This window comes from Filicampus tigris, chromosome 10 (assembly GCF_054856515.1).
Source record: "Filicampus tigris isolate MCC_2025a chromosome 10, RoL_Ftig_1.0, whole genome shotgun sequence".
NCBI lineage: Eukaryota > Metazoa > Chordata > Actinopteri > Syngnathiformes > Syngnathidae > Filicampus > Filicampus tigris.
This window is the reverse complement of record NC_141226.1, coordinates 14,984,570-14,996,740: the sequence shown is the minus strand read 5'-3', so window position 1 is coordinate 14,996,740 and position 12,171 is coordinate 14,984,570. Positions and strand designations below refer to the sequence as shown.

The following is a 12,171-nucleotide window of genomic DNA, read 5'->3' as shown; positions in this document are numbered from 1 at the left end:
AGAACTGACGGAGAAAGTAGCAGCCGGGCTAAAGATACGTGTCCCACTGTCAAGAGACATTTTTGCTTGGGTTATGCTACGTGGCCGGTCCTAGTGGTCCGCACTAATTCGCCGAAAAATGCACCCGAACGCAGCCAATACTGATATTGTATTGCTTTTAACCAACATCAAGATGTGCCGGAATTCGGAATAGTGCTCCAACCGTCGACATTGAGTGAAACTATCGTGGGTCAACGTTAGCCTTCAGCGTTAGCGCCGCAACTGTGTGTCAAGTGGATTTCATTACAGGCCCCGGCCGGCTCCATGAGCACATTAAATCCGGGGCAATTTTACAATTATTTTTTAATTAAACATTTTCGCCCTAAAACACGAAATCGAACAAGAAAGCCAATTATGAGTCGGTTCACGTCAAAAGTGGCGAGAAATCGTCGTTTCGGCGTAGTAAAAGAGCGAAAGTACATGGCGTGGAGCCTAAAGGGTGGCAACCATCTGAAGATTAGCAAGGAGAACCCCGTGGCTGTAATGCGGCTAATGGTGGTCGTGATTAGCTCAAAGCTCCCTCACAATCCGCACATCGAGAGCAGCTAGACAACAAAGTACAAGCACGCCACATTTAAACATTAAAAAATATATATTTTTTATAGATTGGCAGGCTTCGCTCGTAAAATCTACGGCGGGCTGACAGCCGGCATGGGGCCTTGTTCGAACGCGGCTAGACAAAATGAAGCCCGGGCGAACATTTTCAACTCGAATGGAATTCTTACCGTGTTAACGTGTGAAGGAGGTGCTGGATTGCAACCCGGGAGTCGGCCTCTCGTCGGGTCCTCTGTGGGATTGGTGATACTGTTCCTCCCCGGTGCCTTTTTTCCCTCCGGTCCAACACAAACCAAGATGCCCTTCTTTGGCTACTGACTTAGCCAGCTAACTCCGGCTAACCGGCTCTACTCCTGTCACTTGATGAAATCCCGGGGCGTGCAACAGCGACAGTGCTTACAAATCAAACAATTTCGTCCTTGACGAGTACTACTGGTGATTCCGATGGCCCCGAAAAAAGCCCCTGGACCGGAGGTCCATTATCAAGGCGCCGATGGTGACGGATTGCCGGTTTGGTATGTACACAACTGCCGTGTGAGTGAACTCAGAGCGACGCCATAGTGCGCGACGTTGAGTGCCGAGGAAGCCGGTGCCGCCGTGCCCTGCTACTCGGGTGCGTGCGCCGCCTAGCCGCCTGGATCACTTCCGGGGTAAATGAAAGGAGGCCGGTGCCTCCGTCACGTGACGAGGGCTCGGCAGCAGAGCCCGAAATCTAGTACAGTACTGTTTGCGAGACATATTATTCTCATGAAATTAAAATAAAATGTTAGTGTGCCATTTGAAAACACGTTTTGTCATACAGTGGTGCCTTCAGATACAACTTTAATTTGTGTCTTGACATTCATCTAACCCCCTTAAAGGAGATGTATCATGCTGAATCCAATTTTTGAGCATTTAGTCGTGTTAAAATGCCTTTTCCTCATCAAAAACATCCCAAAGTGGTGTTTCCCTCCATTCATCCATCTTCGAGAATTTCTGCTCTTTCCTCCTCTCTAAGCACCAGCCCCACTCAACCGAAGAAAACGACAGGTGTTCTGACATTGTTACGTAATAATGCCCCGTACCGCCCCCGCCGAGTAAACACACGCCCACTTTCTCCAGAAACCAGCAGTGGTCGGCCAAACACATGTAGTTCTGCACTGGGGTTGGGGAGAGAAATTTGTAGTTGCAACGTTTTAGTTTAATGTGCAAACGGTAAAAATGTGTGATTTGGTTAGGGTCTGAAGTTTAGATGCTTTGGGACAAAGTCATGAAAGAGGCGTGGCAGCCACACGGGGAGAGAGGGGGCTTTGGTGAACCAGGTGTCTTAATTCCCGGTTAGAAAGAGCCACCAAAATAAATCTTGTATTATATTTCACAATTTATTGTAGCAAGTTTCACATTACAATGTAACAAGGTTCATCATCACCAGTTTGAATTCCGCATTCAGCAAAACAAAATGAATTCCTTCCAATTCAGGTCAATGGCGGAACCCCATTTATTGTCTTTTTACATAAATGTGTTTACTGAAAAGGTGTTTACTTGGCCTTTTCTAACAGTGTAGAAGCTCAGCATAATTATGTAGCTAGTAACTTTTATTTAAAAGACCAAAAAAATGAGCCATGGGTGGGCAGTCTGTCAATCTACCCAGTGAGATTCATGAAAAAATATATATACTATTACATTTTTGTTAAATTATTACATTATTTTTGAATTTGTGTTTTTTATTTTATTGAATATTAAGAATGACACACTTGTGGCTGTCTAAATATCTGAACTTCACATTATTCAGTTGATCGTTTTATTTGAATATACGTTGTGTCGAGATAGGTGGATTGTGCTCAGTGAGAGAAATATTTAGGCCTACCCTGATTTTTCCAGGCCCACCCATTAGCCATGTTCTGGCTTTGCCCCTGCACTTGGGGCGTAGCATAAAAACTTAATTCATAACACTTTCCTGCTTGGATGCAGCAGGGCTTGCTTGTACTGCCCAGAACTCAGTGTGATTCATATAGCAATTCTTCAGAAGATAAATAGCCTACAGTAGATTGTGTCCATGTGTTGCCAACAAACATTCTGTGGCTAACACCTGCTCGTTTACAGTTTACAGTGCATGATGGGTGTGGCTTTGGACAAAGGAGGGATTAGTGAATTGAGCGAGGCTCTTGCTATTCTTGCCGTTTTAAAACTGCAAACTCCCCCTTTAAAAGAAATTCTCATTTCATTCAACACCCCTCCGCATTAGCCTGAGACATGTTTTCAAGTACCTAAACTAACTAGCCAGTAGCCCAGTGGTTTTCAAATGGGGTGAATGCGAGATTTTAAGGAGCATCCAGTCAAATCGAGCAAGATCACAGAAGTTACCTCCCTGCCACCGAGAACGACAGATCCTCAGTGAAGTGTCTTACGAAATTGAAAAAAAACCCCACTCGGTTCAGTACAACAACGCACTATTCGGTATTGACACTTGGTAATGCCTGATTTTTTTTTTCTGCTTTTATTGAGTAGCTTTAGAACAGATTGTACTATGATCCAAAGGGGGACACTTGATTTTTTATGTACACAAATCTCAATGTACTAGCTCACTCAAAATTCCAGTCAACTATTTTCTTAGATTGTGCAAGCTTACGCAAGTGGAGAGCAAAAATAAGCAAAATTGAATAACTTAACCAGTAGGTTGACAATAATGTACTTTCTGGTAATTATTCAGAAATAAAAAGAGTCTGCAAGGCATTGAAAAGGCTTTTATTTAATGAATTAAGTGTTAGAAAAACAAAAGTTACTGGAACAGCTTGTGAATGTCTTTAGTGATTTGCGTAAGGATTTCGAAGTGATTTCTAAGTGGCTGCTGAGATGAGACAAAACGGACAATGTGTCTGGGAATCGTGGATAAGTAGTTTGAGCCATGCATCTAGTTTGTCTGCTGACAGGTGTGGGAAGTGCACAGTCTCTCCAAATCTGAGGAAGGAAAAGAGAAACACTTATTTTTCTAAGATTAGACTACATAAGCAAAAAAATAAATAGATAAAACAAAAAACATCCAAACCTGGAGTGGAGTCGCTGCACTGCCTCAGTGAGGTCATAGCATTCAGATAATCTTCTTGCAAGAAGCTCTTATAATCAGATCCAGGTGGAACCTCTTGGAGACACTGGGTGGAGTCTTTGAAAAGCAAATTCTTCTCAGGTGCAGCCTCAAACATTTTAAAGTTGGCATCGGTGCCGCTCCTTCCGAACCGGGTCTAGCAATAGGAGGGGGGGGAAAAAAAAAAAAAAATCAGCAGTGTCTCCCATCCTCAAATTGCACTAACCTTCTGCACTACTTGCAAGAACAGTTACAAGGCGATCAAGTTCTTCCTAACCTGCTGTTCCTGAAGAATGGTGACAACTTCGTTGCGGTCCTCTGGACGGGTCACAACGGCGTGTGCTGGGGTGATCGCCAGATGGCAAGCCTCAAACTCTGTGACCTCCACTGGATCCTTGTTGGGGCAAATCAGCTGATAGTCGCTGCTCAAGACGTTAGCGGCCCACGGTGCACCCTTTCCTGTAATTGAGCAAAAATATGACGTGACCAGCTATGGTACTGTGATTGTGAGGAGGGTTGAGTGTTAACGTTACCGTCGCTGTTTGCTGCAACAATTGAGTGTTTAATGAAGGCCACGTCACCAGCACCCTCGACAAGACATCTGAAAAGCAGAAAATACAGGGATTCTTGACTTCTGCCCTCATTTCAAAAAGATACATGGTAGCATAAAGCGGAAGTCAGCCCAACATATTTTTTTCAAGATTATGTTCCCAGCAGGCCCACTAGTTGAAACACGGGATTCTGATTAATTTTGCGTTTGTGGAATATAAATTAAGCAGCAAAATGCATTCGTTTTTAGCCATCTACGGGGGCGGCCATTTTGTCTTCTGTCGACCGGAAATGACATCACAACTGCTCACAACGACCAATCACGGCTGACCTGTTTTCTGAATCTGAGCCGTGATTGGTCGTTGTGAGCAGTTGTGATGTCATTTTCGGTCGACAGAGGACAAAATGGCCGCCCCCGGAGATGGCTAAAAACGAGTGGATTAACACTTATTCCACAAACGCAATATTTATCAGAATGCCCTGTTTAGCCCTAGTGGGCTTGCATAGAACATATTCTTGAAAAACATACGTTTGCGTTGACATCCGCTTTAAGACTAAAACCATGAGTGAAAGCTCATTTGCCTGTGCCTCGCAATCAGTCCAGGATGCATGTATTTTCATTTGACAAAAGCCAAACCAGTCACTGCTTCTCTCCAAAAGTCAATTTTGCTAGACCGCAGCCACAGCTTCATTGAATAACCCCCTTTGAGGACAAGGGCGATAGCAAGTAGACAGACTGACCCTTTGCCTGATTATTTCTTCATAGCTGAACTGTTAAGAGCTTACCTAAAGGCCCCATCATAGCCGTAGTACCTCTCCTCGAGACTAGCTTGGCACTTTGCGTTGTCATCCACAGTTTTGCCGCTGCCTGCGCACTGAGAGCAGAACGGTGAGCCGGCCGGAGATCCAGGGGCGCAGCCGCTGCTGAAGAAATTGCCTGAGGACACGGGACAAAGCATTGCGATGGATATTTGGCAACTTGTCTTAGTGTTTTATTTACATACATTTCATAATACGCGGACCCTATAGCTAAAAAAAAAAAACTAACAAAGATCAGGTTTTGATTCTGCAGCCAAAAATTAAACAGCTGTCAGACCTAACTCAATTGTGTTCCCAGTGTAATTGTTACTCTTGTGTTGATCAAAAGCGCAGTCAGAACACTATTTCAACTCCCAAATTGTGGAATCTCACATTTTAGTTCTGTTAAGATATTCAATAAAACCTTTGGGTGTGACTGATTATACACCAGCATTGACAAATTTTGAAATGTGTACCATTCAAAGTTAGCATTAATGCATTTCACCTGTATACACGTTGTGCGTACGAGTCCAGAAACTAATTCTAATTGGAATTTACAGTCATACATTGCATTGTTTTTACATAAGTGTACTTACTGAAGTTGCAGTCTCCAGTCTGTTTGTGGATTTTACCCATGGGAATGTTCCAGCCGGCAGTTCTGCCAAAGCCTGTGTGGCAGGACTTCTTCCCCTTCAGGTTGGCCCAGGTCACCCCAGAACCCTTCTTCACCACGGCGACAGCATAATAGGAGGAGGCTGAGGCTATACACACACACGCCCAATTCGTTCATTTTATTGTTAAAAAAAGACATTCCAAAAACATGCAAGTTAAGTTAATTGAAATTGACTTGTCCTTAAGTGCAAATGCCCTGTGAATGGCTAACAACCAGTCTTAGCTGTGTCCATTTCTCATCTAAACTCAACTAAGAGCACCACCTGAGACCCCAACAAAGACAAGCAAATTAGAAAAATTGATTTACCTCCAGCCGCTTTGCACTTGACTGTGGAGAGAAAAGGTACAGAGTGTTAGGTGATGTGGGGGCGCGGGGCGAGTGGGTAATTAAAAAATACCTTCATCGTACTGCTCCACCATGACTGGAACCAGACCGCACTGCCCAGCTGTGTACACCTCTCCTCCATCCACTGCCATTGCATCTGCCTCTTTGCTCTATACAGTAACAAATGAAATTGTTTGATTACCTGTTCAATTTCGAGCATGGTTTGACAAACGTTCACGTGTCCCATTATGATGGACATGTAACCCAGTTATGTGAGGGAGTCTTAATGAGAATTCCCACACTGGTCAAACTGACTCGATGCTCTGCTCAATAGATGCAATGGGATGAGGGTTCATTAAAAAAAATAATGTTTCCCCATCTGTCATGTATACCTGCTTCTGATTAAAGCTCATTTGGCCAAATTCCCTATTTCAGAACCTGAGAATTCGAATACAATGGTGACATAAATCAAAGCACCTGACTGCCTCATTGTAGACATCAGCCCAAACATTATTTTTTCCAGAATATGTTCTATATAATATGACGGTCCACTAGTTGAAACACGGCATTCTGATTAATATTGCGGTTGTGCAATATGAGTTAAGCAGCAGAAATCCACCCCTTTTTAGCCATCTCAGGGGTCGGCCATTTTGTCACTTCTGTTGACATCACAACTGCTCATGGCTCATTGGCTAATGACCGATCACGGCTCATCTTCAGAAAACAGGTCAACCGTGATTGGTCGTTACCTGAGGCCTACGCAACTGTGATGTCATTTTCAGTCGACTGAAGTGACAAAATGGCCGCCCCCGGAGATGGCTAAAAGCGGGTGGATTCTTTTTAACTTGCCTGGGTGAGCTACTGAGAATATTTTACAGACATTTTAAATTTGTATACATTCTCACCAGGATACACAGATTTGTCATCTTACCATGATCATCTTCAGGCAATCTTCCACAGAAGGGGCAGTCTGGCACAGAATTTTGTTTTCATTGTCCACTAAGCTGTTAATGCTCCATTTGTCACATTTCCGAGTCTCGCTCAGGCCCACGGAACACCACTTGATCGCTTTTGAGCCAGCAGCAAGGACCTCTGCAAGGAAACGATGCAAAAATGATCTCAAAGTGTTCATTTGAGCGTGATGATCACATTTGTCGTTACCTTTGTTCAGGGAGCGCACGATGCTCAAGTAGCTGGCACCCAGATACAGGAAAGAGTCTGTGTTGGCAGGCAACCTGACCAGTTTTTCAGTGGAGTCTTTGAACATCAGATTCTTGGCAGGTGCATATGCTTCAGAAGAGAACAGGTTAAAGCCCTGTTTTAAAATAAAAACAGAAGTTAGGAAAAGTGAAGCATTCCCTTTCCCCCCCATACACCCCCCACCCCAGGATTTGGTTGCATTTCCTGAGCCCAGTACAATACAGTGGAGTGGCAGGCCCTGCGTGTGCCTTATGACTATAACTCAACCCACGAAATAATTTCTCAAATCAGATGTGCATATTACCTGCACTGCGGTGAGGCTATTCCAGATCAACTCCGCCAGCTGTGGATCTCGGCGGGTGACCACGGCATGAGCTGGTACCCTGGCCAGGTGGCATTGTTTGTAGTTGTCAATGGGTGCTCTGGTGTTGTCCATGCACAGTAGCTCATAGTCAGCCTTCATGTTGTCTTTAAGGAGAACAAAAAATAGTCACTACAATTCAGCAGATATCCTTTTTACTATACATTTCTGGTCCTGATAAAAAAAAAAAAATATTGACAGTAGTTAAAGTCATGTTCAACATTTTGCCAATTTCTCACTCTTCTGTTTAGGTCCCAAATGACTCCCAATTTGGAGTAGGGAGATACTAATTTTAGATTTTTTTTTTTTTTTTGCTTACAGCTTTAAATATGATTGAATAGAAGGAACTGACCTGGTACAGTAAGATGCTTGACAAACGCCACATCGCCGGCATTTTCTACCAGGCACCTTGTAACAGATTTTAATCAAGATTGTGCATAAATGGACCGGTAGACTCAGTGAAAATTGTTTTGCTTACTGGAATGCGCCACCATAGTCATAGTAAGGTTCATTATGAGACCGTGAGCAGTCTCCCTTGCAGCCTTTACACAGTTGGGAACCCTTTTCTGCTCCAGGGGCACAGCTCTTAGAGAAGAAGTTACCCACAGCTGTGCCAAAAAAATAAATAAAATAATTAAAAATTTTTTAAAAAGTCTTAAATCTGGTCTAGTATTCACTAACCATTGCTATCACTCACCAGACTCAATAGCTTCATCGTCAATGCCTCTCCACTTCAGCACACCCAACTTAATGAGGGTTCCAATTGGGATGTTCCAGCCGGCAGATTTTTCAAAGCCAGTGTGGCAGGATCTCTTCCCTTGCAGGTCTTCGATGCCAAACCCAGTGCCCTTCTTAACCACAGCGACGGCAAAGTAGCAGCTATCCGATTCTGAGCAGATTGAATAAAAATGATTTCATGTTAACTGAAAAATGAAGGCATAAGATAAAAAGATGCCATTCTACAGAAACATCTCTAGGGGCGGCCATTTTGTCTTCTGTCGACTGAAAAGGACATCACAACTGCCCACAACGACCAATCACGGCTGACCTGTTTTCTGAATCTGAGCCGTGATTGGTCGTTGTGAGCAGTTGTGATTTTCGGTCGACAGAAGACAAAATGGCCGCCCCCAGAGATGGCTAAAAACGAGTGGATTAACACTTATTCCACAAACGCAATATTTATCAGAATGCCCTGTTTCAACTAGTGGGCTTGCATAGAACATGTTCTTGAAAAAAAAAAATGTTTGCGTTGACTACCTATTTAATGAAAGACTGTTGTTGACTGTTTAGTGACTTACTGGCACCATAGTCCTCAGCAATTATGGGATGGAGTTTGAAGTTCTCCAGTCCAGCGGTGTAGATGTCTCCTCCATCCAATGTGATTGCATCTGCTGTACCCTCCTGTCCAGAGAAAAATAGAAAAAAAATCCTGTAAAATGGAACATCATTGGCCACTTTCAACTTTGAGGCAGCTGTTCCAAACAATAGATCACCATGCTGTTTAGAATATCAATCAATATTCGATAGCAACACTAACATGAATGGCATTGATGCATCCCAAAGAGTCCGATCTCTTGACACAGGAGAACACAGGCGCCTTAGTGGCCAGCGCCAAACACTTCTGGTGCTCCACGTCCGACTTCACGCACCACCTCACATGCTCGGCAGGGGCCGACAGCACAACAGCTACTGCAAAAATAACAGTTGAGCATGTACAGTACAACAAAGCAAAGTAGTGCATAGTGTGTAGTATAAGCAGTGCAAGCCTACAGTACTAGTGATGACAGTTTACCAATATGACCCTTGCGCAGGATTATGATGCTAAAAACGTCATACACTAGTTAGGTCTAGTAGTGTGACTAGTGCAGCACAGTTTAGTAGTAAGGTTAAATTGTGCACTAGTAGTGAAAATCCATTACAAATAAGAGTCTAAAGCCCATTTGCGCACCAAGTTGCTTTCCTCGATATCCAGATTAATGCCCATGTACTAGTATGCCATTTAATCAGAGGATACTAAAACGTGGATAAAGACTGGTGAATAAATGTTTTTATATCTAAGATATTGCCATTTACCCAAGTGGCCGAGCAGCAGCGTAGAGCGCAGAAGTGACGAGAGGAGATGCTTCATGGTGGACAGTCTCCGGGTCAGCAGAGTAAGCTGCAGTCAGAGCGTCCTTTTATAGCCACACTCAAGGCTGGAGGAGGAGGAGGAGGAGGAGGAGGAGGAGGGGGTGGATAAATGACATGTTTGCTCAATTTCCTCACTGGGTGTGTGTACCTTTGTGTGATTTGCCCATTACACACAAGGACAAATGATTAAAGGAACTTAATACACATTCTGCATCAGACTTTGTGGACTGATTTTTATGCATGCATAGTATGACAATTGATAATGGAAGGCAACGAGATTTGATGAGTGGCAAAAAAATAATACTGCAACAAAAGGACGCCAGATGCATAAGGGGGTGAGGAAACGTCCACAAGCTTTTTGTCCCACCAAAAAAATTCAAGTCAAGGAATAACTTGGGTGAGCACTGGACCAAACAAACTACAGGGTACCATTTGCAAAGCAGCTCATGCTGGGGGGAGGGGAAAAAAAAGCATTTAGCCTCAAACGTTTAAAAGCTGGTGTGAATCTTTAAGTCACTTTTTCACACATCAGCTTTGATATACTGTAAACCCAAGTGTCAAATGTAAATGTCAATTAGATAAATATTTCCATCCAAAAGACATTTTTAAAAAATGACATTGAAAATTAGCCATTTTGGTACAATTAGGCAACTTATCAATTTCATACGGAAATTCCCAAATTAAGTGAATGCTAATCAGCTCAATGTTTAGTTACACTCGAAACAATGAGATTTGCACTATAGTTATAATAAATTTGTCAACCTAGCCATTAGTTGAATGCCAAACTGGATTCCACTTAGCTTAAAGTAAAAGTCAACCCCAAAATTTTTTTCCTCAAGAATGCCGTTAATTTCAGCGTGTGACACAAACAGTACCAAATACCAAACCGCAAGTTGACGTAACAAGTGTTGTCCTCCCTAGCCTAAAAAAAGGAGAAAGAAAAACAAAACAAAAAAAAAACAAACAAGCAATACATTGTCTACCATGTGGTGTCTACCAGCCCAAACTCAAACCACTAAAATAAGAAATGCTCCAGCATGCTAGTTAAGCAAGAATTGGGGCAGCTGTGGAAAAACAAGCAAACCTTTTGACAAAAAAAGCAAAACGACCTTACCAACAACTTTGTCTTGTTCTGAGTGCCACTAGTGAAGAGCAGAGAAGAGAGAACTACTAATTGCTATATCTTCTTGGCCCACCTGATTTCTAATTGACCACAGGTACTGGTAGGACAAGAAGGGAAGGGCGCTTCTAGTGGTGGCCAGAGGAATTGCGGGAGAGCATCATAGCTGCACGCAAGATTAATAAATACTTCAATCCATCCATTATCTGAACCGCTTATCCTCACTAGGTTTGATTTCCAATATTGCAACTGCCCCCAAAATAAGTATTGTATTTCCTAAATATTCGCATTTAATTCATGTATTTTAAACAATGTATTAATGCCATTATTTCCTAGTTACATTAGCCTGTCAGAACTGACTGATTGTCATAAAAATCATTAGTCTTACTACAAATTTTCAATTAAATGCCATAATTACATTATTAACTGGATCCATTTAAATGGATATGATTCATCATCATCTGACATATGACTCGACTCATTCTAATGAGGAGTGAAATAAGGACTGAGGAATGTACTCGAAGTTGCATTGTGTATGGAGAGAATGGTAACAGGTAAGATGATACTAAACCGAACTTTGTATTATTAACGCAGTCAACTCATGAAAGGTTGTGTTAACATATGTCTATGTTTACCGTGCCAACATCACTCAAGACAAGAGGAGAGGTTCACATGGTCACTTTGGTAAATTCAAATACTAACACTTCCCGCTTTGTTTTCCATGAACAAATATTGGAAAATCACCCCAGATACGTTTCACAATACGTTTGGGTTTTCCCGACGTCCCATTAGATGTTTCAACATTGGAATGTTTGCACTGGGATTATGATAACCACGACAAAATAGTACTTATGATGTTGTTGACCTCTTTTTGGTGTGTTCATGTTCGAAGACTTTGAGCATAACGAAGAGGTGAGGTCAGAATGTCGAGACCATTTTTACAGACAATAGTTCCTGCTTCTCTATACTAAATATCAAATTACAAAGTATTTACTAATTACCAAACTCAAAGTAAAACCAATCACCTTTTGAAGAAGGTCCCGGTTTTAGGATGTTACTAAAAGATTATTCTGAGTGATTGTGCTGTGATGAGTGTTTTTTTCCCCCTCCCTGATCTGTCACGAAAACATGTGAGCATGACAATTTTAAATGTTATGTAGATTACACACGAGGAAAAATCAAGCCGAATTTTCAGATCCGATCAAAGTCAGCCAAGGCCCGTTTAGGAGATGTCGCTAACAGATTATCCTGAGCAATTAGACTCTGGTGTGGTGTGTGTTCCTTCCAAATTCCAATCGTTAGTAGAAAACCCAATTACCGGATGTCCCGAACTGTTATAAGGTGGCGTGTGGTGTGTTGAG

The 12,171-nt window shown here is 42.6% G+C and overlaps 2 protein-coding genes across 10 annotated transcripts in view; both read right to left on the bottom strand.

The window, feature by feature from the left end:
* eif4g1a (eukaryotic translation initiation factor 4 gamma, 1a) overlaps nucleotides 1-1,235 on the bottom strand; it is a 28,677-nt gene extending 27,442 nt beyond the window's left edge. For 4 of the 7 annotated variants that reach the window (XM_086042620.1, XM_086042622.1, XM_086042621.1 and 1 more), the window contains exon 1: nucleotides 765-1,235. The gene's annotated coding sequence lies outside the window, so the exon portion shown is untranslated. The remainder of the gene's footprint in view (nucleotides 1-764) is intronic. The other 3 variants (XM_086042624.1, XM_086042626.1, XM_086042627.1) reach the window with 1 other exon arrangement.
* A 2,067-nt stretch (nucleotides 1,236-3,302) lies between these two features.
* On the bottom strand, nucleotides 3,303-10,823 carry tfa (transferrin-a). Of its 3 annotated transcripts, XM_086043940.1 has the most exons (18): nucleotides 10,805-10,823; nucleotides 9,634-9,755; nucleotides 9,098-9,249; nucleotides 8,859-8,961; nucleotides 8,258-8,449; nucleotides 8,039-8,168; nucleotides 7,913-7,968; nucleotides 7,504-7,667; nucleotides 7,161-7,314; nucleotides 6,931-7,091; nucleotides 6,073-6,169; nucleotides 5,982-6,002; nucleotides 5,599-5,763; nucleotides 4,991-5,141; nucleotides 4,189-4,256; nucleotides 3,933-4,114; nucleotides 3,620-3,812; nucleotides 3,303-3,531 (listed from the first exon to the last, which is right to left on the bottom strand). In XM_086043940.1, the coding sequence occupies exons 2-18, from the start codon at nucleotides 9,686-9,688 to the stop codon at nucleotides 3,485-3,487; spliced, it is 2,091 nt and encodes a 696-aa protein (XP_085900066.1). In that variant the 5' UTR covers nucleotides 9,689-9,755; nucleotides 10,805-10,823; the 3' UTR covers nucleotides 3,303-3,484. The 3 variants fall into 3 exon arrangements, with proteins under 3 accessions (XP_085900066.1, XP_085900064.1, XP_085900065.1); XM_086043938.1 differs by having other exon boundaries at nucleotides 6,931-7,314; XM_086043939.1 differs by lacking the exon at nucleotides 10,805-10,823 and having other exon boundaries at nucleotides 6,931-7,314; nucleotides 9,098-9,246.
* Nucleotides 10,824-12,171: the final 1,348 nt, after the last annotated feature.